This window comes from Myotis yumanensis, unplaced genomic scaffold (genome assembly GCF_028538775.1).
Source record: "Myotis yumanensis isolate MYYU_CA2020_CCGP unplaced genomic scaffold, mMyoYum1.0.hap1 SCAF_19, whole genome shotgun sequence".
In the NCBI taxonomy this organism is placed as follows: Eukaryota; Metazoa; Chordata; class Mammalia; order Chiroptera; family Vespertilionidae; genus Myotis; species Myotis yumanensis.
Window position 1 is genome coordinate 8,718,565 of NW_027223770.1, and position 24,531 is coordinate 8,743,095.

At 55.5% G+C, this 24,531-nt stretch overlaps 1 protein-coding gene across 1 annotated transcript; it reads right to left on the bottom strand.

Moving 5' to 3' along the window:
* Window positions 1–962: 962 nt before the first annotated feature.
* PLBD2 (phospholipase B domain containing 2) lies at window positions 963–17,023 on the bottom strand. The gene is made up of 12 exons (XM_070399933.1): window positions 16,690–17,023; window positions 11,394–11,487; window positions 10,351–10,509; window positions 9,026–9,126; window positions 8,593–8,807; window positions 7,396–7,493; window positions 4,694–4,854; window positions 3,736–3,831; window positions 3,444–3,515; window positions 2,709–2,861; window positions 2,037–2,199; window positions 963–1,819 (listed from the first exon to the last, which is right to left on the bottom strand). The coding sequence occupies exons 1-12, from the start codon at window positions 16,977–16,979 to the stop codon at window positions 1,652–1,654; spliced, it is 1,770 nt and encodes a 589-aa protein (XP_070256034.1). The 5' UTR covers window positions 16,980–17,023; the 3' UTR covers window positions 963–1,651.
* Between the last annotated feature and the right edge of the window lie 7,508 nt (window positions 17,024–24,531).

Sequence of the window (24,531 nt, forward strand, 5' to 3'; positions counted from 1 at the left end):
CTCCCTCGCCGATGTCACCCTCCCTAGGAGCAGGGACTTTTTTGTGCCTTTAGTTATAAGGCAGCCACAGGGTCGTACACAGGCCCTGGCATGTGCTAAGTGGTGGGGAAGACTTGTTGGTGAGTGAATGCTGAGGGGGTCACAGCCACCACTGCGGCGAATCTTTACACGCCACCCCCGGAGTGCTGCTCACATCCTCACCCCATTTCTCAGAGGAGGAACCCAGGCCCAGAGAGGTCAGGCCCCACTGCTAGTAGGAGATGGAGACAGGATTTGAACTCAGGTCTCCGGCTCCAGGGTGGGTGCTTTCCTCTCTCCAGGCACACAGCACTGGGCGAGTCTCATCTCCAGTTTGGGTTTGTGGGTATGAACAGACAGGGCGGGACCCTGTTTTGTGTTGCTCTGTACCCCACAGTAGGACTTGGGAAGGCCTTGTGGTTAACAGGTCCCAGAAAAGGACCCAGAACAAAGTAGGTGCTCAATAAACATCAGATGGATATGGGTGGGTGGATGGGTATATGGGTGGATGGATGGATGAATGGATGAATGGGTATATGGGTGGGTGGGTGGGTGGATGGATGGATGGATGGATGGATAGATGGATATATGGGTGGATGGATGAATGGATGAATGGGTATATGGGTGGGTGGGTGGATGAATGAATGAATGGGTATATGGGTGGGTGGATGGATGGATGGATGAATGGATGAATGGGTATATGGGTGGGTGGGTGGGTGGGTGGATGGATGAATGGGTATATGGATGATAGATGGATAGATGGATGGATGGATGGATGGATAACTGGAAAACAGATGGATAGAGAGATGGGTGGATGGGTGATATGTGGGTGGATGGGTGATATGTGGGTGGATAGATGGGTGGATAAATATGTAGATGGACAATGGGTGGGTGGGTTGGCAAATAAATGGATAGATGGACAGACAAAAGGATGAACAGAAAGATGCAAGGAGGGCAGTGCAGATCCCAGTCTTGAGAAAAGGCACGGACCCAGACTTCCCCACTGCCCACAAGCACAGCACAGGGCACGGCCTCTCTCGTTTAATCATCACAGCCTGCGAGTTGGTACCTGCAGCAGGGGAACCGTGGGCACTGCCTGAGGCCAGGGGCACGCCCACGTTGGGGCGGGGCATAAGGCTGGAGCAGGCGTGACACTCCTGCCTGGTCCCGGAGAGAGGACCCTCGGGCCTCAGCCACAGTCGCCAGGAACTTTGGTTTGTGTTTGTGTTCATTTCCGTCCTGGAGGAAGCTGTCCAGTGGGGACACGGCTGCTTCCCGAGAGGGCAAGGGAGCTGGGGCGGGGATCGGCGCCAGCCACAGGGAACACCCAGGCCTTGGGCTCAAACCCACGGGGCCCCCAAGACCTGGTCCCTCCGCAGGGGCAGCATGAGGGGGCCGGGGGAGAAGCAGAGAGAACAGAGAGAACAGGGAAAAGAAGGAGACAGAGGCAGAGGCGGAGGAGGCAGATTGGCACTCACCCACTCCTGAGAGGGAGTCAGTCCCGCGCCCCACCCAGGAGGAGGTGCCCAGATGAGCATGAACCTGGCAGACCCGGGTCCCCGCTCTGGGCACAACAGGGGGCAAAGGCCACGGATGGGACGGGCAGGAGGTCACAGCGGCGGCAGAGGCGGCCTCAGTCCCACGAGACCTTGACAGGAGAGAACTTCCAGAGGTCGGGATGGCCCATGTGCAGCAGGCCGCTGAAGGGCGAGGTGCTCCACTGGAAAGGGGGCACCTGGTCCCACGTGGGGCCACTGGCTGCCACCAGGCGCAAGGCCTTGGCCAGGGCCATGCTGGTCACCTGGGGGCCGGGGCAGAGCAGATGGCTGAGTGTCAGCCCAGGCTGGGCTCCAAGCCAACCCAACCCAGGGGCCCCGGCACCCACCCAGCCTGGACCACCCCAGCCCGATTCTGACCCTGACTCCGCCCTGCCATCTGCGTCGGCCCAGCCTGCACCCCACCCCCTCCCCAGCCATCACGGTGACCGAGCCCACCCACAGCCCCGGGCCCTGGCAGACCTTGGCATCGATGCCCCCGTGGGAGCGCTGCTGCAGCGCCTGGAACGGGTAGGAGCCATTGGCCGGGTTGAGGTCGGAGCGCGCCGAGATGGCGTTCTCCCCGTTGGGCTGCGGCCTGCAGGCCTTGCACAGTGACAGGGGGTCGTGCAGGAAGTCATTGTACCTGGATGTGGGAAGGGAGGGACCGGTCGTGCTGGGAAGGAGGTGGGGGGGTGAGGACCAAACTCCTCCAGGCAGCAGCCCCAGAACACAGTCCCTTTCAGTGAGCCACCCCACCTCCCGCTGCTGGGGTCCCTCCACCTCATCACCCCCGCCCTCTGTCCTCCGAGGAGGACGCCCTCTTGTCCCAATAGAGCATTTCTGGGGCCTGACAGTCCCCGTTACGCATCCGCTCAGTGTGCTCGGTGGTGCATCTCCACATGACGGACAGGGTGGCCCTGAGGACAGTGGGGGACCTGCTCTGTGCCTGCGTCTCCAGTACCAAGCCCAGCGCCAGCACAGGGCGCTCACGCAGTGGGAGGTCAGTGTCCCCGCCTGTAGGGGAGGCCGGCGGCGGGACTCGCTGAGTGGGGCCACACCCCTGCCCGCGGGGTGTGCTGTGAGGTCTGAATGAGTGACAGCGAACAGCACAGAGCGTGCCATGTGACTCCGGGCTCGCTGCCCCCCACGCACCTCATCAGCTGGATCATGGAGTCCACGTCGTGCACCAGCGACTGGTTCCGCCGGAAGATCTGGGCCCGAGGGTTCCTGTCGTAGGAGAACCAGTCCCCGTACTGGGCCACCAGACCCGGCAGCCCACTGGCATTGAACACGGACTCGAAGGACCTGCGGGGATGAGAGCGGTCACTCACAGCTCCCACTGACCTCGCCTGGCCGGGGCCGGGAGGCAGAGGGGCGGGCAGGACAGCAACAACAATGACCTGTTTGAGCTGCGGGGTGGCTTGGCAGGGTGGCCAAACTCAGGCTCGGGGGCCCAAGAGACCTGCTCCCAACCCTGGATTCATCACCACCCAGCTAGGGAGCCTTGGGAAAGTGAGGCACTCTCGGGGCCTCAGTGTCGCCCTCTGTGAAATGGGAACAGGAGCTGTGGCTAGCACAGTCTAAGGACCAAACGACATCACCAAGGGAAGCCCAGTGAGGTCCCGAGGGGATGGGGGAGCAGCCAGTTAAAGGGGACCCAGCGCGGGAGCCATGGCGGCGTCAGCGCCCACGACAGCTCACCCCCATCACCCTGCAGACGGGAAGTCATACGGGTGCTGACTTAAGCGCCACACTGTACCCCACACCGCCAGGGCTTTCCGGGCCAGAGAAGGGGTGGGGTGGGTTTTTGGCTCGCAGGGCCCCTGAGAGAGGGGAGAGCTGAGCAAGGGGGCGGGGCAGACACAAGAGGCGAGGAGGGACGCCTACGGTATGTTGTAGCTGGCCCAGTAGGTCTTCTCGTAGAGCTCCGCGGTCTTGTCGGCCACCACCACCATGCCCCTGGGCGAGAGAGGGCAGGGCGGTGAGGAAGGGCTCCTGTGGGCTCTGCCCGCTCCAGGGCCCCGGGGGCTCCCACCGCCTTGAGGCAGGTTACGCCCTGAATCTTGAGCCCCATCAGGGCTGCCTTCTCTGCCAACCTCGCCTTCCTTAGATTTTCTCTCCCACACGCTGCAGCCTCCGGGTCTCTGCCTGGAGCCCGGCCCCTCCCCAGGGCACTCACGGGATCTGCTCCAGGATGGTGAGCACCCTGCTCCCAGGGCTGGGCCCACCCGGCACGAACGCCTTGTAGTCCACGATCATCCACTGGTTGTTGTACCTGCCGGGCACAAGGAGGGAGGGCTGAACGGAGCCTGGAGCCGCTGCCCCAGCCCCCCTGCCCTGATAGTCAAGCCCTCGCCCACCCACGCCCACCTCCTCGACGGCCCTCCCCACTGTCCCCAAGCTCTCAAGTTCCAAAGTCTCTTCCTGTCCCTCCCCCGGGGCCTTTCCCGGGGTGAAGCCTACAGGAGAGGGCAAATGCTTCCCTCCCTGCCTCAGTTTCCCCCGAGTGTAAAACAAGGGAGGGTGCCCGGGCTGGTGCTGCTCAGTGGCTAGAGCGGCAGTTCTCAACCTGAAGGGTCTCGGGTTCAATTCCCAGTTAAGGGCACGTGATTGGGTTGCAGGTTCAATCCCTGGCCCTGGTCGGGGCGCGTGTGAAAGGCAATCAATCGATGAGTCTCTCTCACATCGATGTTCTCTCTCCCCCCTCCCTTCCAGTCTCTCTGGAAAGCCATGGAAAGGTATCCTTGGGTGAGGATTAAAAAACAAAGCAAAGCCCTAACTGGTTTGGCTCAGTGCGTAGAGCGTCGGCCTGCAGACTGAAAGGTCCCAGGTTCGATTCCGGTCAGGGGCATGTACCTTGGTTGCGGGCACATCCCCAGTAAGAGATGTGCAGGAGGCAGCTGATCAATGTTTCTCTCTCATCAATGTTTCTAACTCTCTATCGCTCTCCCTTCCTCTCTGTAAAAAATCAATAAAATATATTAAAAAAAAAAAAACAAGGGAGGGGACCCTCGTGAGGATCGTGAAAGGGCTCTGCAGAGGGCGAGGGGCACAGAGGGTCTGAGCGTCAGGGGGAGGTTGGTCCCTCTCTCGGGGGGCCAGGGGGGCGGGGAGGCCACGGCTGGAGGCCCACTCACGTGCCGCTGTTGAACCTCTTAAAGGTCTCTGCCCAGGTGTCCCCGTCCGAGGCCAGGCGGTTGGCCACGATGTTGCGCACCCACTCCATCACGCAGTCCTGGGGCTGCACCAACTTCCACAGGGACGGGTTCCTGTTGCCGATGGTGGTCTCCAGGGTCACCTGTGGGGGAGCCGAGGGGGCGGCGTGAAGAGCCACCTGGCTACAGCCGGCGCATGCGGCTTCGTCAGCGCTCACGGTGACTACGTTTCAAAACCTCACATTCCTCCCTGGGGCCAGATGGGCACTGTGGGGACTCGTGATCGCGCATCAGCTTTGCCCGGAACGAGCCCTGAAGAGCCCAGGGGCCGTGTCTAGGGACCCCCCAGGCGGTTGACTCTTCCCCAGAGGGTGGCAGCCGTTTCCACCCTGCCCTGCAGTTTCCCAGAGGGCTGGGGGGCTTGAGCTGCTGGCCCCCAGATGGCCTTCGTCTCCGCACTCACAGGCCTCCCGGCAAAAGGAGAGCACAGCTACTGATGGCCCTTCGGCTGCAAAGTAAACTGAGGCCAAGGAGGCTAGAGACTTGCCCAGGGTCCTGCTGGTAAGCGGGTGGTCCAAGATGCAACCCCCAACTTCCAGCTCCCCAATCAGGGCTTGTTCCCCACAGCAGGACACTCCCATGCTTCTTCCCTTTTCATACAAAACTGACAAACAGCTAAGAGAGCAGCAGCCGTAAATGTGACCATAAAAGAGGAATCTGCCAGCCGGTGTGGCTCAGTGGTGGAGTGTTGGCCAATGAACTAAGAGGTCATTGGTTCAATTCCCAGGCAGGGCACATGCCTGGGTTGTGGGCTCGATCCACACAGCAGCGGTGGGCGGGCAGGCACTTGGACTACTGGTCGGGGCTTCCTTTAAAAAAATGAGGGTTGTGCAGGAGGCAGACAACTCATGATGTTTCTCTCTAATCGCTGTTTCTCTCTCTCTATCCTTCTCCCTTCCTCTCTCTTTAAAAATCAATAAAAACATATTTTTAAAAAAGAATAAAAGAGGAAAAAAGAAACAAGAGTAAAAGAGGAATCTGCACAGCAGGCCTGAGCTGTGATGCCCAGGCAGGGACAGCTTCTTCTCTCCCCCCACCCACTTGCTCTTGGCAGCCACAGCCATCGCCAGGGCTGAGACCAGCTCGGTCCCCAAAGCCCCGCCCCGGGGAGCGAGGGGCAGTGCGGAGTCACTGTCCTCTCTCTCCAGCAGGGGGCTCTTAATCTGGGGCAGTTCTCAGGGAGCCTGCAGACTTGGATGGGGCAACCAGTACATTTTATTTCCACTAACGTCAAACTGAATTCCCATCTCCTCCATTGTTAACACAGGCGGCACCCACGGAGGTATGAGGGTACCTGAGCTGTCGCGGACAGAAATCACACGCTGCCCCACCAGGTGGCCATATCGTTTACGTCCTGCATTACTTCTAGGTGACTCAGGCGGCACCTGCGCCTGCACCTTCTGTTCCGGCACAAACATTTCAGGCTGACTTAGATAACATTCTGATAAACGCATTTCAACAGGACAGGTGTCCTTTCTAATCCCACATGTTTTGGTTTACACACTTAAAACATTGCTTTGGGGTGGGGGCCACAGCTCCCAGACAGCCGAGGGGTCTGTGCACAAAGCCAGTTAAGGACCCGGATGGGCGGTAAATGTCCACCTGGACACTTTCCGGGTAACTGATTCCACCATTTCCATGTTCCCCACCTGGGACTGAGCAAGGGGCTGCCCTCACCCACCGCTTGGCCCTCTCACACCTGTTTCAACTTAAGGGACTAAATCCCATGCTCCCCTCAAAAGCTAATAGAATAGAGCCCGCCCCCCTCCCACCCCCAGCGAATTGGCATCTTTAAAGCCATGTTTTTCTCCTCTGCCTGTTGCCCTGGCGATCGCAGGGCTCGCTGCCCCGGGGAGGTGCCAGGCTCCGATTTCTAAATGTGTTTGGACCCCCTCCAGGAAAAGCCGGTAAAAACAACACCTCGTAAACATTTATTCAGAAAACCTGGCCAGGTTGGAGGGGTTTTGTGGAAAGCAAGAGAGAAGGCGGCGTTTCAGCGAGGTCGCGCGGGAGAGGGACGGCTCTCCTCGCTGAGGTCAAGGCCGTTTCCGAAGGCCCCAGACCAGCGATTTCTGAGGAGTGTGTTACAGTGCAGAGGCCCAGGCCGGCGGCAGGCTCAGGACGCCCAGGAGGGCCCTGCGGATCTGCATTTAAGAAGCCCCACTCTGTCCGGCCAGCGTGGCTCAGTGGTTGAGCGTTGACCCATGACCCAGGAGGTCACAGTTCGATTCCAGGTAGGGCACATGCCTGGGTTGTGGGCTCGATCCCCAGTGTGGGGCATGCAGGAGGCAGCCAATCAATGATTCTCTCTCATCACTGATGTTTCTATCTCTCTCTCCCTCTCCCTTCCTCTCTAAAAATCAATTTTTAAAAAATATATTAAGAAAAAAAAAGCCCACCTATGCCCCTATGGACAGGTACTAGCTTTATCAGGGGGTCACTTCGTAAGCTATATAAATGTCTCATCACTACACTGCACACCTGAAACTAACCATGTTGTATATCAACTGCAATTGAATCATTTTTTTAAAGGAAGCCCCGACCAGTAGTCCAAGTGCCTGCCCGCCCACCGCTGCTGTGTGAGGAGCACCCGGGGAGGACGGGGTCAGGGGAGGGAGACTCACCAGCCCGCTGCTCAGGACGTAGAAGTCATCACAGGAGAAGATGGTGCCGGGGTAGGACGAGAAGACCAGCTTGTTGCCAGGAGCCAGGGGAGAATCCTCTGTGGGGGGACAGGGCCGGAGTGGGGGTGCTGGTCAGACAAGCCCACGTGGGGGGCCCGCACCCCCACCCATCCAGACTTGGGAGTGTCCCGGTGGGGAGCAGCAGGCCCCAGGGGAAGCCTTTTCTTTTTAAATTTAAATTCTTTATTGTTCAAAGTATTACATACGTCTCCCTTTTCCCCCATTGACCTCTCCCTGGCTGCCCCCACCCTCCCACACACACACCTTTCTTTCTGCTATTTAGCAAGCCAGGTGTGTGTGTGTGTGTGTGTGTGTGTGTGTGTACACCATATTTTCTTTATCCGTTCACCCATCGATGGCCACATGGGCACTTAGGTTGTTTCCATATCTCAGTGGCTACCTCTAGGGTTGACCTTGGGGCTAGGGGTAGGGGAGGCCCTCACTTTTGACAGCAAGGTCGCATTCGTGCATTCCTCCTGTGGTCTGCAGAAATGCTGTAATTCTTTCCGTGCTTGCATCCACGCCATTGCAATGGGCTCTGCAGCTCCTCACAACAAATGGTGGGGGCTGGTCCCCCACCTCCGGAATCTGAGCTGGTCACCTGACTTGCTTCGAGCATCCGAATGCTCTGCCAGTTGTTTAACCAGCTCTCACGAGGCCTTCCACACTTCCCTGCCCACATGTCAGGTGAACAAGCCCGAGCTAGCCATGAAGTCCAGCTGCCCCATCACGCCAGCTGACAGCCAACCGCACGCCCAGGAATGAGGCCATGCTAGGTCAGCCAGCTGGCCCCGGCTGATCCTGAAGCATCAGTGAGCCAGCCAAGATCAGCCAGGTCTGCCCCAGGACAATAAAACCACCCAGCTGACCCATAGACATGTGACCCCCTCAAAATGGTGGTTTTAAGCTTTTGTTGTTTTACATGCGGAGGCGATTTGTTATGCAGCACTAGCTAATGAATACAGCTTGTGAAATAAACATTTCCTAAGAGGAAATTAACATGCTAAACCTACGATGAGCTCTTCGAATGGCCCTTCAGGGACCACAGAGTGCCTAAGGCCAAGGCCCACATCTCCTAGCACCCTTCCCCCACCCCTGCCCGTGTGCCCACACACAGATACACTCACAGCCACCCACCTTGGGGGCCTTCTCGGAACTGGAACCAGTACTTCTTGATGATGCGCAGCATGTTCTGGTAGGAGTTCCAGGTGTTGTGGGCGACCAGGAGGTCACTGTGGCCGGGTAGCAGCTTGATGAGGGCGGAGCAGGAGCCAGAGCCCAAACTGTGCTTGGTCTTGGTCTTATTCAGGGCCAGCTCTAGGTCCTCCAGGTCCCCAGAGATCTGCAACAGGCTGAGGAGGCCGGGCACCCCACCGGGTTACGTGCCTGCTCTGAGTCTGTCGCAGACCCACGTCACAGAGGAGGAAACAGCCTCTGGGAGGCTGGGGACAGGTGATCGGTCGGAGACCACGGAGCCAGGAAGTGGCACAGCCAGTACGGGGCCCAGGTCTGTCTGACTATGAGGTGTGTGCCCTCTCCCCTGCCCTGTCCACTCTGGGGTGGCACTTACAGGAAGCCCAAGGGTTTGATGGTGAACTTCCCTGTCGGGAAGGCCACGCTGCCTTCATAGCTGTCCTCTAGGCCCTTCAGCTGCAGGAGGGTCAGCCGCACCTGAGGAGGGGGCAGAGGGGGTGAGGCCTCCTCCAGGCTCATAACTTCTCCTGCCTGGGGTCCAGACAGAGCAGGAGAGGCCTAGGTGCACCGGCCAGGCTCCAGCCAGCCCTGACCCACCACTACCCCTCCATGCCAAGCACCCTCCTGCCTTCAATTAATTAACTATGTCCCTGCCCTGTGCCAACTTCCAAATCATGCCCACTTAAGAGCCCAGCTTAAAGCCACCTCCTCCAGGAAGCCTCCCAGGCTGTTCTGAGTTTAGCTACTGGCTGTACTGCTGCCTCAGGACACCTGTCTCATGTGGCTGACTTCTCCCCCCATCGTCACTGTCATTGTTCTATAACCATGGGGTATCATCACTGTGTCCCCCCAGGGCCTTGAACTGTGCTGGGCACGTGCCAGGTACTTCGTAAACATCTGCCAGATGGATGGTGTGTCGGTGGGTAGACAGATGAATGGATAGATGGGTGAATGGGTGGGTGGATAGATGGGTGGATGGGTGAATGGGAGGGAGGAAAAGCCTGGTCTAGTGAGGGTAGGAGCAGGTGGGCGGGTGGACAGTGAGAAATCCTGAGGGACAAGTACACACCTGGCCCAGGTGAGGTGGAGGTGCTCACTGACACTGGCAGGCACTTCCAGAGACTGCCGTGGTGTGCACTTCACAGTTAAACTTGAGGGGTGCCAGGGGGTCCATACATGAATGACTTCGTTAATGACCTGGCCAGCAGCCCCCAGGCACAGTGCCCTGCCTGGGTCTCTGGGCTAATCAGCAGCTCACCTGGCTCAGGAAAAAAACAGTCCCTGCACCCCAACTTCCTGGGTTTTCTAGTTTCCCCTTCCCCTTCCTCTTCTATGAAGACTTTTCTAATGCAGTCAACCCAGCCGCCTCCCTTGCATGCAAGTAAAACAGCGCGCTGACAACGCACTACAGAGACTCTGACGGCAGGAGGGCAGAATGGGCTGGAGAGAGACAGGGAGGCCAGGAGGGACAGCTGGAGCTCCATCACGCAGATGGATGGATGGATGGATGGATGGATGGATGGATGGAAGGATGGAAGGAAGGACGGGTGGAGACTGGACAGATGGATGAATGGCAGGTCTATTTGGAGGGAGGGAGACAACGATGGCCACATCCAAGGGCTGGCCAGGAAGGGCGGGACCCAGGTCCCCACAGCAGACCCAACCCGCGCCCCATCCCACTGAGCACGCGGCCCCGCCCACCTGGTGCCAGTAGGCGGAGTCCTTGTTCAGCTCCACCTGCCTCTGCATCCACTCCAGGTTGGCTTCCAGGAAGCCCTTGAGCCTCTCGCAGTAACCGACCTCGTACTCGAAGGGGCCGCAGTAGTTCACCACTGTGTTCATCCAGTGCATATAGATGAGCTGCGGGGGGCGAGGCGGGCGAGGTGGGCGAGGGCAGGGCAGCGGGCTGCACTCTCCCCTGCGGACCCCACCGGCTCCCCACTTGGGTTAAGAGTCCTCACCCAGAGCCCCGGGCGCCGGGATGGCGGCGCCTCTGCTCACACTGGCTCCTCTCCCTGACGGCCCTTCTCACCCGGCCAGCGCTTACCCCAAGCAGGGCCCGACGCCGGACATCTGCCTCCGCTGAAACCCGTTAGCCTTCGAAGTCTGTCCTAGATTACACCCCCTGTTACCAGGACCCCCACTCTATATATGTGTTTGGCATGTGTGCCAGGGGTTGCCCACCCCTGGGCTGGGGTGTGGGAGGAAAAAGAAAGGTGACTGCTGATGCATATGGGGTTTCTTTCTGGGGTGATAAGAATGTCCTGGAATTAGACAGTGGTGATGGCTGCACAACCTTATGAAGATACAAAAAAAACCCACTGAATCAGACCTTTTAAAATAGAGAGTTTTACGGCCTATGAACTGTATGTCAATATAAATGACTGATGACTGGATGAATGGGAATGGCAGGCACCACATTTAGGGTGGGGCACCTCAAGGGGAAGGGAAAACAGGGGGAATGGGTTGGGAGGGGGGCTGCAATAATGTCAGGAACATTGTAGGCTTTAGTTTGGGTGCTCGCGTGATCACTATGCTTTATAACTTGGAATACTTAAGTGTTTTTTATATGCATTCAGTGGAACCTCGTGGAAACGTTTAAGGAATGCACGTGAGCCTTTCTCCCCAGCCAGACGGAGGGCTGGGGCGGGAAGCCACTCTGCACAGACCTCGGCACCGTCCGAAGCTCCCTGGGGACACGTTGGTGGGGTGTGGGGAGCCCCGGTGTCCCCACCTGGCCTTACCTCCTCGGTCACGGCGGCCTCCACCACGCCCGCCGCGTAGGCCTGCAGGCTGTCATTGTAGTGGCCATTGGTGTGAAGCTCCAGAAAGGCCCACCTGAGAGGGAGGGGAGGGGACACGTGGTCAGCCCAGGGACAGGTGCAGAGTGGCCCTCCGCTCAGCACAGAGCTGTCCCCAGTGTTAAACCATCCCAACACCAGCAATGAACTGCCTTCAATGAGCATCTGTCTGTCTGTCCCTGTGCACTTGTCAGGCTAAACCCCTAAAAGAGAAACTGTCGCAGGGAACATGTATTTTTAATTTGAATGAATATTGACAAGCTGCCTCCCCCAAGAACTGAAATAACCTTCATTCCGGCCCCCACACTAATATCAGGTCTTCCTCTGTGCCAGGCACTGTTCTAGTCACTCGCATGTCTATTAACTCTTTTTTTTAAATATGTTTTTTATTGCTTTTAGAGAGAGAGAGGAAGGGAGAGGAAGAGAAAACATTGATGTGAGAGAGAAACATGGATCGGCCACCTCCTGCGTGCTCCCCACTGGGATTGAGCCTGCAACCCGGGCGTGTACCCTGACCCGGAATGGAACCGGCGACTCCGTGCACCCGGTCGACACTCAACCAACTGAGCCACACCGCCCAGGGCTATTTTCTTAATTTTACTGGTCATTTATAATTCTTTGGGTCCTGTCCTTCATTCATTTTTCTCCATTGTGTTTTTTAAAATCTTTTCTTATGGCTGGGTGAAATTCTCTGCATATGTATTAGCCCTTGGCTTGTCACTAATATTGGAAATATGTTTGTGTTTTCATCGATCTTTGCTTTTGCACATAGAGGTTTCGTTTTCGTGCAGCCAAATCTATCAGCCTTCTCCTGGGTGGCTCTGGATTTTATCCTTGCTCCAAAGACCCAAAATCAGTCCCCCAGGTGACTCCTGGAACTAGGAGGAAAACATTTAGGCAATTTCTATTAAGGCAAGGAGGACAGCGGGAAGACACTTATGTGACCTTGAAGAGGACCCAGGAGGAGGCGGAGCCAGGCTCGCCAGGACTGCCTCATGGGAAGGCAGCTGAAATGCCACCAGGAGCTCTAGGACAGGAATAGCTCTGCCTGAGGAGAGCCTGGAGAGGAAAGACTAGCAAACCACCCCCCCTGCCCCCGAGACTTCCAGCAGGCCAGCCTGAGTGCCCACTGGGCACCAGACACGCAGGGTGGACAAGGATGGACGACACCCAGCTCCGGCCTTCGGAGAGCTAATGGGGGTAGTGTACACAGATAATGACACAACAGGGTGTGGATGCAAAGGGGCCACGTGCTAAAGGGAGGCCTGCATGGCAACCTTGCCAACTCAGAGACCTAAAGCAACCGCGAAGATGGCCTGAAATGAAGACTTTCCAACTGAAAGCAGGTTGTGGTGGGTAGTCATGTCCTAGGCAGGGCTTTTCCCTGACAAAGGTCAACCTTCCCCAAGCCTGTCTCTTTTTGCGACTAAGATAACCTACCTAATAACATGCCTTTGGAATATCAGAGTAATTCCTCCTCCCCCCGACCCTAAAACACAGGCCCCCTCATTCTTATCATCAGCCTAATTGTTAACTGTTAACTACCCTTTACCCGCCTGTGTCAGAGCAGTATGTGTCTATGCCTTTTACCTTTTATCCAATCCCACGTTCCCCCGCTTGGCTTTCTCCCGCCTCCCGAATCTACCACCAATGGATTTCATGGGACCCGCTGAGGTCTTCCCCTTTGACGGTGGTGTATAAAATAAACGGTAGGACTGCCATCTTCCAGAGCATTTGCTCAATCCCTTGAGATTCTGCTTCCTTGGCAACTGTCGTCAGTTTGGCTCAAATAAACTGACAAAAATTCTTACAGGTTTGGACGTTTCCTACATTGACAGGGCTCACAGCGGTTATACACAGAAAGGAAAAAAACCTCCTACATCCACCCCACCTTTCTGAATGGCTGGGATGTCTACCATGAAAAGTTCATTGCTTTTATAATAATTACCAACATTTTAAAAAGCGCGGCATGGCTTCTTTCAAGCTGGGCAGGAAGAAGGCTGCGTGGAAAGTAGCATTTCCCCTCCCCCGCCCCTGCCAGGCCGCAGTACCCCAAATATGGCGTTAGTCACTGCCTTACGCAACAGAGTGCCACCTTATCCCAAGGGCCTCTGGGGTGATTCCGTTCCAATGGCTCTTATTCATTCCGCCTGAGTCTTCAGGAAACCCAGGTGGACAGGTACCCACCTACCTTCCCCGAAGACCTCGGGTGAGGGAGGTTTTACTCCCAGCTCCCAGCTCCTGTGCTGGAGTTGCCCAGGCTGAGCTCTGCAGATCCTTCGATTGCCTCGGGCCCTAAGCCCTAATCAGATTCCTTCTGATCAGGGAGGTTGTCCCAGGCTCAGCACTGACATAAGGCTGCTGTCCCCGCCACCTACAGCAAATGTCCTAGATCTCTGATTGCAAACCTGAAATGCTGCCTCATTCAGCACCCCCCTGCACTCCAGCCTCAGCTCCTCGTCTGTAAAATGGGAAGGCTTGGGCGTCAGCAACTGTGCCGGTGGACAACTTTGAGAAACTCTGCCTCAATCCCTGGGCAAAACAAAAACACCCACAAGAGGGTGTTTTTAAGCTAAATGAGCCCAGTAAAAGGCTGCTTTTTTTCTGGGATCATGTCCTTGCTGCTTGCTTGGTTCTTAAAATAGCTGATCCCTTATGAGAGACAATTGACAGAGGTAGATAAGTACTGTTCTGTTTTGTTTTTAATGTGCTTGCCCGACAAAAATTAAAAGTTGGCAGCATGGGATCTGTGAGGCCAATCTTTTTCCACACTGATTTCTTTAAAATATATTTTTATTGATTTCAGAAAGGAAGGGAGAGGGAGAGAGAAACATCAAAGATGAGAATCATTGATCGGCTGCCTCATACAGGCCCCCCACTGGGGATGGAGCCCACAACCCAGGCGTGTGCCCTGACTGGGAATCGAACCATGACTTCCTGGTTCATAGGTTGATGCTCAACCACTGAGCCACGCCGACTGGGCCACACTGACTTTATGTCTGACTTTATGTCAGGGGTGGCTAGCGCCTCTGAGAAGCCAGTTGGGCAAATTCAGACCTTTTGTGTGAGATGGGCAGGGGGTCACCTGGCTTCAGTGTACAGCATTCCTGGGATGCCCTCACCAGGTAGGGTGTCCACCTTATCTGTGGCTGCTACCCCTTTCTCATTCTTGAATGCGTATGTTTATCTTGCATCCCTTCTTTTAAAATATATTTTGTTTATTTTTTACAGAGAGGAAGGGAGAGGGATAGAGAGTTAGAAACATCGATGAGAGAGAAACATCGACCAGCTGCCTCCTGCACACTCCCCACTGGGGATGTGCCCACAACCAAGGTACATGCCCTTGACTGGAATCGAACCTGGGACCCTTCAGTCTGCAGGCCAACACTCTATCCACTGAGCCAAACCAGGAAGGGCTGCATCACTTTTTAGAGAATAGCTGGGTTGTGTTTATCCATTGGCTGGGCTGGGTTTCTGTGTTGGCTGGTGGATTGGGGTTGCCTGCTGGCTTCCCAATAGGCTAATTCCCTCATATGGATCTTCACTTCCTCTCCTAACTGGATGGTGATTTATGCAAAGAGATGGTGGGGGAACAGATCAGGGAAGGAGGAAAAGGTAAAGCTGGAGGATTCGGCCTCTGCAGGACCAAGGCGAGAGCTGGGCTGGTGCAGGCTCCAACTCTGGGGGCATCTCTGACCCCCAAACACCAAATCCTAAATGTTTCCATGCTATGTGGGGAGTATTGGTCCAAGGTCAGATACTCAAAGAGAGCTTATGAGGGAAGAGGGTGTGGAGTGTATCCCCGGGTCCCCAGTGGTGAAATCTGGGGTCTAGAGAAAAGGAGGGATCCCCCTAACCTTACCCCTCCCCATCCTGGCCTCACCGCTGTGCCTCCTCCTCTAGCTGGCATCCAGGCAGGATTTTCAGGCCTTCTTGGCTCTGCTAAGCAAGGCCAGAAACATGTGTGAGTCAGCAGTGACCACAGTCACAGAGCCACAGAGCTCTGGTTCCTCCATAGATGCCAGCCAACCCTGAGGCCTCCTCTTCCCAGGAGCCTCCCCAGATTACCTCTGCCCAGCTCCTTTGTCTACAGCAAGTCCCGCTCCCAATTTTTTCTTCTGTCTGATACCCTCCCAAGTGCCACAAGCACCAAAATGAGGGTGTCCTGTGTCTCCCTGACATCTGCAGGAATTAATGCACGCCAGCAAAATGGATGCGGGCAGCAGTGGCCATGCCTGCTGGAGATGGCAATGTGGTTTACCCACTGGGATGAGCCCAGGATGGGGTGGGGAGCGGAGTTCCCCAAGATCCCCCGAAAAGCCTGGATCCAGGGCCAGGGCCCCGCTGACAAGGTTTGAGGCACTTTCCCCAATCCCACTGACTCGGGTTTCCCTTTTGGCACCGTCTCCCCCACTGAGTGGGGACCCAGCCCACACCTGCTCAGCTCCCTATCCTCAAGGCCAAGCACACCAGGTGAGTGAGTGAGTGAGTGAATGAATGAATGGGCCCAAGCCCTGGTATAAGGCCTGAGAGGGGCCCCACCCAACCTCCCAGCCGAAGCACATCCTCAAAACTCTGGGCCAAGAAGGGGAAGGCAGACAGGCAGAGGGATTGGGTGAGAGTCACACAACAGACCGACAGTCCAGCGAGAAGGACGGTGATCACCAATGCCCGGGACGGAGCACTAAGTCTCTGGCTCCGTGAGTTCCCCCTGGATCAGGAGAGAAGAAATGGAGGAGCAGGGCATCATCAGGGTCTGTGCGAGGTTCTGTTTTCTGACGGGCTAAGCCAGGCTCTATCCTGCGGCCTTGGTTCCGGAACAGCAGCGAGGGGCTGGCACCCATCGGGCCAAGTACAACCAAGAAAGTGAAAATTCGTTTCCTGGCGAGCTCAGCAGGCCCAGGAGGTGGGGCAGTGGAGTGTGGACAAGGGGAAGTTGTTACCACCAGCCACGGACCCTTCCAGATGCAGGCACAGTGGCCCCGACGACCAGGACCCGGTCTCTGGGGGGCAGAGGTCAGGCACCCCAGGCCAAGGTTGGGGGATGCTGCCTCAGCTCCCACCCAGCCAGGGCCCTGGCCCAGAGGGCGGCGCTGTATGCTCAGAAGCGGGACGCTGACCCCCAGGGAGACAAGGGCACTTTCGCCGGCCAGAGGCTGGTCCTGGGGACGGGCCAGGCCCTGCGCCCAGCCTCCCCCGCTCCCCCCGCTGGTCCGGGCGGAGTCGGGTCTCCCCTTACCCTGTCTCGTGAATGGCGTTGGTGAGATTGGCCCAGGCCACGGCGTCGGGCTGGCGGCCATCCACCAGCTGCAGCTGGCCCGTCCTGGCGTCCAGGACCACCGACCGGCTGCGGGAGGCGGGGGGCGCCGGCCCGTTGGGCCCCCAGGGGTCCCTCGGGGTCGGGATGGCGCCCGTCCAGCCGCTCAGAAACAGCCCACCCAGCAGGGCCAGCCCCGGGGCCAGCGCCGGCGCCCGCAACAGCGCCGGGGTCAGGCGGCCGCCGGGGGAGCGGGACGGCGGGGCCACCATCGCCAGGCGGAGCCGCACGCAGCCCGCTCACGTGACAGCTCCCCGTCACCGCGGGCGCAGGGACTGCAGGTCGCCGAGAGGAGAGGGGAGGGGCTTGGACCCAGCTCTTCCGGGATGGGCGGGGCCCGGAGTGGGGCGGAGGGGCGGGGCCTATCTTAAAGAGCCCAGCACCCCGTCCACCTACGAAAACCCTGCCTAACACACGTCCCCCCAACTTTTTATTTTTCAAAATTTCAAACCTCGAGCAAAGTTGCAGGGAGGAGAGTAAATACCCATATGCCTACCACCGATTGCTCATATTTGCTTACATTTAATCAATTTCTCTTGATATATATAGAGGGTGTCCCCCCAAAATGTATACACACTTTAACTCACTTAATTTTGAAAATGTATGTTAATAAACACTGACTTCATAATCATTCAAAATGTGTATACATTTTGGGGGGACACCCTGTATATGTTTTGCTCAACCATTTCAGAGTTAGTTGAAGGCATCATGACATGTCAGTCCTACATGCAGGAGATGCATAGTTTCTCATAAGAAAAAAGACCTCATCCTAGTAACCACCATCTACCATTGGTCAGGAGACTTACCCTCATTTAATACTAGTATCTAGTGCAGGGTTTTATTTACATTTTTCCAATTGTCCCCAAAATGCTCTCTTTTTCTTTTCTTTTGGTTCGGGATCCATTCCTCACACCATACACAAGAATAAGCTTCTAAATGATGAGAATCTAAATATAACAATGAAACTGGAGAAGTAGAAGAAAATGTGGGTGAATTCCTCCATAACGTGTGTGGGGAAAGGCTTTCCAGGTGCAATTAAAAATGAAGACATTTGCCAGAACCAGTTTGGCTCAGTGGATAGAGCGTCGGCCTGCAGACTCGAGAGTCCCGGGTTCGATTCCGGTCAAGGGCATGTACCTTGGTTGCAGGCACATCTCCGGTGGGGGGAGTGCAGGAGGCAGCTGGTCGATGTTTCTCTCTCATCAATGTTTCTGGCTCTCTATCCCTATCCCTTCCTCTCTGTGAAAAATCAATAAAAAAAATATTTTTTTTAAATGAAGACATTTAACTACATAAAATCCTCTTTAACTTTTTCATATCCAAGACATCATAAGCAACATGACAAGACAGCTGACAAGCAGGTTAGGGATTCTGGGGAGTCCCAGAGGCAGACAGGCTGTCCTCTGAGGGCTCTTGAGGCAAATCCAAGTACAACCAGCTGGTGGCAGTGGCCAGCCAGGCAGTCCCAGCATCGCGGATGCAACACCCGTTCCAGAAATGGGAATGGAAATCCTGAGCTACCCCCTCACTCCTGTTAGGATTGCCATTACCAAGAAAACAAAGGTAAGTGCTGGCAGGATGTGGAGAAGAGGCAGCCCTGTGCACTGCTGGCGGGAGAGTAAATTGGTGTGGCCACAATGGAAAACAGTACTTTGTTTTCTATCTTGACAATGGAGTTCAGCAGGCCCAGGAGGTGGGGCAGTGGAGTGTGGACAAGAATAGTGTGGACAATAGTTCAGCTCCCTATCCTCAAGGCCAAGCACACCAGGTGAGTGAGTGAGTGAATGAATGAATGAATGGGCCCAAGCCCTGGTATAAGGCCTGAGAGGGGCCCCACCCAACCTCCCAGCAGGAGCACATCCTCAAAACTCTGGGCCAAGAAGGGGAAGGCAGACAGGCAGAGGGGTTGGGTGAGAGTCACACAACAGACCGACAGTCCCAGCGAGAAGGGCAGTCCCAGCGAGAAGGACAGTGATCAGAAGAGGCAACAGAAGAGGACAACAGAGCACAGAAGAGGCAACCCTGTGCACTGCTGGTGGGAGAGTAAATTGCTGTGGCCACTATGGAAAACAGTACTTGCACAAGTACCCCGGGTACTTGCACTGTTCCCGGAGCTGCCACCCCCGCCCTGGGCCTCCTGAACAGGGTGCTCAATATCAGGCCGAGCTGGCCTGTCTCTGAGTGATGCGGGACCACGGTGGTGAAGGGGACTCCTTTCAGCTTCCTTTCATTCAGCTTTTACAAATACCAAATTTTCGGAGGGTCCTCAGAAAATTCAGAGTAGAACTGCCATAGGCTCCAGCAATGCCACTTCCAGGTCTATATCCAAAGGAAATAAAAACAGGATCTCGACGGATATCTGCCCTCCCATTACAGCATGACCCACAGTAGCCAAGATACAGAAAAACCTAAGCGCCCATTGGAGGATGGATGGATAAAGAAAATGAGGTACATATACGCCATGAGATATTATTCAGCCTTTTCCTTCTTTAAAGAGAAGGAAATCCTGCCATTTGCGACAACATGGATGAACCTGGAGGACACTGTGCTAAGTGAGCTCAACCAGACGCAGAGGAACAAATACTGCCTGATCTCACTTATATGTGGAATCTAAATTGCCAAACTCATAGAAACAGAGAGGAGAGCGGTGATTTCCAGGGGCGGAGGAGAGGGGAAATGGGGCGGTGTTGGTCAAAAGGTACAAAGTTTCAGTTATGCAAATGAATACATTCTGGAGATCTAATGTACAACATGATGCCCACAGTTAATGGCACTGGATAGTTAACATTTGCTGAGAGTTGATCTGAAGTATTCTCAACACACACCAAAAAATGACTATGTGAGGTGATGATATGTAAATTAACTTGCTGTGGTCATCTTTACACCGTGTATATGTATATTGAAATAGGTACTACCATATCACAGTCAGTTTTTTTATATCTATATCTATACTAATAAAAGGGTAATATGCTAATTAGGGCAGATGTCTTCCAGACGTCCATCTGGACAAAGCCACAGCGGCTGCGAAGCCCGGGGTGATGGGGGCAGCGCCTTCCCCTGATCAGCCTGGTCGGCTCCCGCAGAGAGAGGCCAGATTGTGGCTTAGGCCTGCTCTCTGTGGGGAGCAGGCCTAAGCCATCAGTAGGACATCCCCTGAGGGCTCCCAGACTGTGAGAGGGGGCAGGCCAGGCTGAGGGACCCCCTCCCCAGTGCACGAATTTTCATGCACTGAGCCTCTAGTATATATATATATTGATTTCAGAGAGGAAGGGAGAGGGAGAGAGAGACAGAAACATTAATGGTAAGAGAGAACCATTGATAGGCTGCCTCCCGCATGCCCCTCATTGGGGATCGAGCCCGCAACCAGGGCATGTGCCCCTGACCAGAATCGAACCCAGGACCCTTCAGTCCACAGGCCGATGCTCTATCCACTGAGTCAAACCAGCCAGGGCATCACAGTCAGTTTCTAAGGCCCCCAGCTGGCCAGGTCAGGATAACAGAGATCCCAGGCAGACCACCCAGGTCTGGCTCAGAGGTGACCTAGCCAGCACCAGGCAGCCCCCTTGCTGTGACAGCATTGCCCCAGTGCTCCGCCTCTGACCCGCCCTATATAGGTCATGTGACCTCCTGTGGTCATCATGGTGGCTCAGGTGTGACCAGTCACTGGGTATGCTTCCTGTGAGCCCTGTGCAATTCTGTGTTGTAGACAAGACATCTGACCAGCATTTCCGTGTTCAATCTTCACGGCTACCCTGAGCGAGCCATGGAACTGAACTCCATTGTCAAGACAGAAAACCAGAGTCTGAGAAGAGTGGTGACCTCCCGCCCCCACCCCCAGGGACAAACTCCAGTTGCAGGCCTGGGTCTCGCTGATCCAAAGACCTAATTCTTATCCACTACATGTGGGGGGACCCCGAAGGGAAGTGCTCTAAGAGTCTTACTAAAACGGATTTAACAATTGTGTCCATGGCAACCGCAGCAAGGCCATTACTGGATACTCAGGGCGTTTTCAACAGCTGCCCAATCGTGAGTGTCCCTGTAGTAAAACATTCCTGTGCTCAGAGCATCGTCCAAATCCTTCGCTCAGGAAAGCTCCGGGAGCAGCATCGGCGGTGCAGAGGGCACGCGTGCTTTCGAGGCTCTTAAGATTGACATGTATCCATTGCCAAGTCACTTTCTAGAAGGATTAGCCCCATGGAGACTCCTCCTGGCAATTCTAATGGAAACACTTCCGTGCGCCCTGACCAGGTAACTCAGTTGATCAGAGCATCATCCCAGTACGCCAAGGTTGCAGGTTCATTCCCTGGTCAGGGCCCATACAAGAAGCAACCAATGAATGTATACATAAGTGGAACAACAAATCAGTGTTTCTCTCTCTCTCTCTCTCTCTCTCTCTCTCTTCCTCTCCCTCTCTTTCTCTGTAAAACCAATAAATAAAAATAAAATTTAAAAAACAACAACACTTCCTAGCCATTGGTACTGTCCCCTGGCAATCGGGCTGCCTTGGGAAGCACCTTGTCCCTGAGGGAGTTCAAGGGCCATGTGACTATGAGCTCAGGGCTGCCGGGCCAGGAGGGCACTGGCATTGTTGCAGGGGGGACTCGGGCATTTTGAGGAACCTTCCAAGTCTCTGTGCCTCGTGGGCTAAGGGCTGAAAGTTCTGATTCTCTCTTTCCTCTTCCAAGTTCCCCCTCACTCCTTACTACTTCCGCTCACGCTTCCCCCTGGTACTTGCACTGTTCCCGGAGCTGCCAGCCCCGCCCTGGGCCTCCTGAACAGGGTGCTCAATGTCAGGCTGAGCTGGCCTGTCTCTGAGTGATGCGGGACCTCGGTGGTGAAGGGGACTCCTCCCGGCTTCCATCCATTCAGCTTTTACAAATACCCAGCCATGGGCTGGGGGTTCTGCAGACATAATCCCAGTGCGTCCTGACCTCAGGCCTATGAATGCGTGATGTCAAACGGCCTTTCCCAGGTGGAAATAGGCCCTAACACGGATCCTGTCCATCAGAGCAGAGGCAAACAGGGACTGTGTTCCAGACCACAGGTACCTCCCTGCTCTGTGTCCAGCGATTCTTTTCCTTGGGTCTTTCCAGGCTTCTTCCCACAGGCACTCATTCTCCACACACCCCTCCCCTCCCTGGCCTCTGGGAGACAGGGAGGTAGTGGCCTGGCCGCCCAGCTGGCCTAGGATGGCGACATCAAGGCCTCCCCGTGGCCGCCGGGCCCCTGAGTACCAGAGGCAGGGTCCCTGAGGGAAGAAGAACTTAGGCTCCAAACTCAGCCATTCGGAGCCACTTCCTCAGGCAGCAGGTGAGCTGGTGCAGGCTGTTACTCCCACACACAGACTCTAGTCGTAAGAGCCTGTGTGCCAGTTGCCAGGACACGGGACCAGCGGGGCCTGCCCCTTGCTGTGAGGGGCTCCTAGCTGGTGGGGGACACCAGCAGGTAAGTCATTGCAGGATCAATGGAATAATAGCAACAACAATGCCTTCTGCCCTAGCTGGTGTGGCTCAGTGGTTGAGCATGGACCCATGAACCAGGAGGTCACAGTTCAGTTCCCGGTCAGGGCACATGCCTAGTTTGTGGGTTCGATCCCCAGTGTGGGGCATGCAGGCGGCAGCAGATCAGTGAATCTCTTTCATCATTGATGCTTCTATCTCTCTCTCCCTCCCTCCCCTTCCTCTCTGAAATCAATCAAGATATATTAAAGAAAAACAAACAAACAAACAAAAAACACAATGCCTTCCGATGAAGGAATGTGTACCCAGCTCCAGGCATGGGGCTTGGGGCTTGATCCAGTGTTGTTTCATCATGCAAGGGCCCCATGGGAGAGACACTGTCATCCCCATTTGACAGGGAAGAAAACCGAGGCTCAGAGAGTGTAGATGTTACCGAAGGTCACACAAAACCCCGAGGCTCTGAGATTCCAAACATGTCATGTACTCTCTCTAAAGGTGAGACACCTCAGGGTGCAGGGGCAGGGAGGAGGGTGGAAGACCACCTGGAGGCAGAGGCATTTGGGCTGGGCCTGGCGACATGAGTGGCAGGGGAGAAGGGAAGGGCTGGCACCGGGCAGAGGACTCAGAAGGAGCAGAGGTATAGCCCTGTGTAAGGAGCAGGGTGTTCAGAGAAGGGGGAGCACTCCCAGGGCTGGAGCAGGAGGGGATGGAGGTGGGGGTGAAAGAGGAAGCGAGAAAGGGGCCCTAGGGCTGGAAGGTGAGGGCCTCAGACGCCAGGCTCAGAGCTGGGCCTCATTCCTGCAGGTGCTGAGGAAGTGGGCAGACTTAAAGGTGGTGGAAGGAGATGTGTGCAACTGTGGACGTGGGTGTGGGGCTGGAGGAGCGCCTGGGAGGAGACGCTGGCTCCCAGCCTCATCACCCCTTTCCCAGCCCCGAGCTCTCCCAGGCCAGTGGCAGGAAGACAGAAATGACCAGGACTTCCCCAGAAGGCTGGGACAAGCAGATCACTAATTCCCCTGTCTTGATCTATTTGCTTTCCTCTCTCTTTCTCTCTCTCTCTATTTTTAATAATTGATTTTAGAGAGAGGAAAAGAGAGAAAGAAACATTGATCAACTGCCTCCTACACACCCCCTACTGAGGATCAAGCCTGCAACCCAGGAATGTGCCCTGACCTGGAATTGAACCAGTGACTTCTTGGTGAATGGAATGATGCTCAACCCACTGAGCCACACCTGCGAGGCTGCCTTCCTCTCTCAAAAGCTATGCTACTAGCCCTTGGCGGTGTTGCTCAGTGGTTAGAGTGTTCCCCAGAGCATAGAGGGGTTTCGGGTTTGATTCAAGGTCAAGAGCACATACCTGGGTTGCAGGATGGATTCCTGGACAACCAGTCTCTCTCTCTCTCCCCACTCCCTCCCTTCCACTCTCTCTAAAAATCAATGGAAAAAAATTGAGGATTAACAACAACAGAAAAAGCTATGCTACTAGATCAGTGGTTCTCAACCTTCCTAATGCTGCGACCCTTTAATACAGTTCCTCATGTTGTGGTGACCCCCAACCATAAAATTATTTTTGTTGCTACTTCATAACTGTAATTTTGCTACTGTTATGAATCGTAATGTAAATATCTGATATGCAGGACGTATTTTCCTTGTTACAAATTGAACATAATTGAAGCATAGTGATTAATCACAAAAACAATATGTAATTATATATGTGTTTTCCGATGGTCTTAAGCGACCCCTGTGAAAGGGTCGTTCGATCCCCGAAGGGTCGGACCCACAGGTTGAGAACCGCTGTACTAGAGGCAAATGCTCAACCCAGTTGGGGGTTTTCTCAGATAGAGGCGTTGCAGGCAGGACAGCTGGAATATTTGTGGGCAGGGCGGGGCCCTCCCACCTGGGACCATCTCCAATGCTCCTTATCACCATCGCTGATCAGAAACATTTTGGCGTCTTCTTGCCTGCCCCTTCCTCGGGAACAGAACCCTTTAGTTTCACCTTTTAACTTCCCCTCTCTGGACTCCTGCTGCCTTAACTCATCTGGTTTCAGCTCGCTTCTGCTTTAGCGGCGAAAGCAGAACTTACGGGCAGGCAGTGGGCTCAACAGAGGATGGCGAGTGAGACTGATAGACCCTCAGGACCTCCCCGGGACCCTGTGCCTTTAAGGGAAGGGGCGGGGCGAGCTCTAGGGGGCGTGTCCTCGGGCCGGGGCGGTGTAAGGGGCGGGGCCCGAGCGAGGCGAGCCTGGGACCAGCTCCGGGACCGGCCGGGACACAACCGCCTGGGCGGGCCGTGTCGGGGGCGG

Coding starts and splice junctions, on each gene's coding strand:
- PLBD2 (XM_070399933.1), bottom strand. CDS start 16,979: ATGGTGGCCCCGCCGTCCCGCTCCCCCGGCGGCCGCCTGACCCCGGCG. Junction 7,494..8,592: donor GTTCCGAGAAGGCCCCCAAG/GTGGGTGGCTGT, acceptor GTCCCCCCACAG/AGGATTCTCCCCTGGCTCCT. Junction 3,516..3,735: donor ACCATCCTGGAGCAGATCCC/GTGAGTGCCCTG, acceptor TCTCTCGCCCAG/GGGCATGGTGGTGGTGGCCG.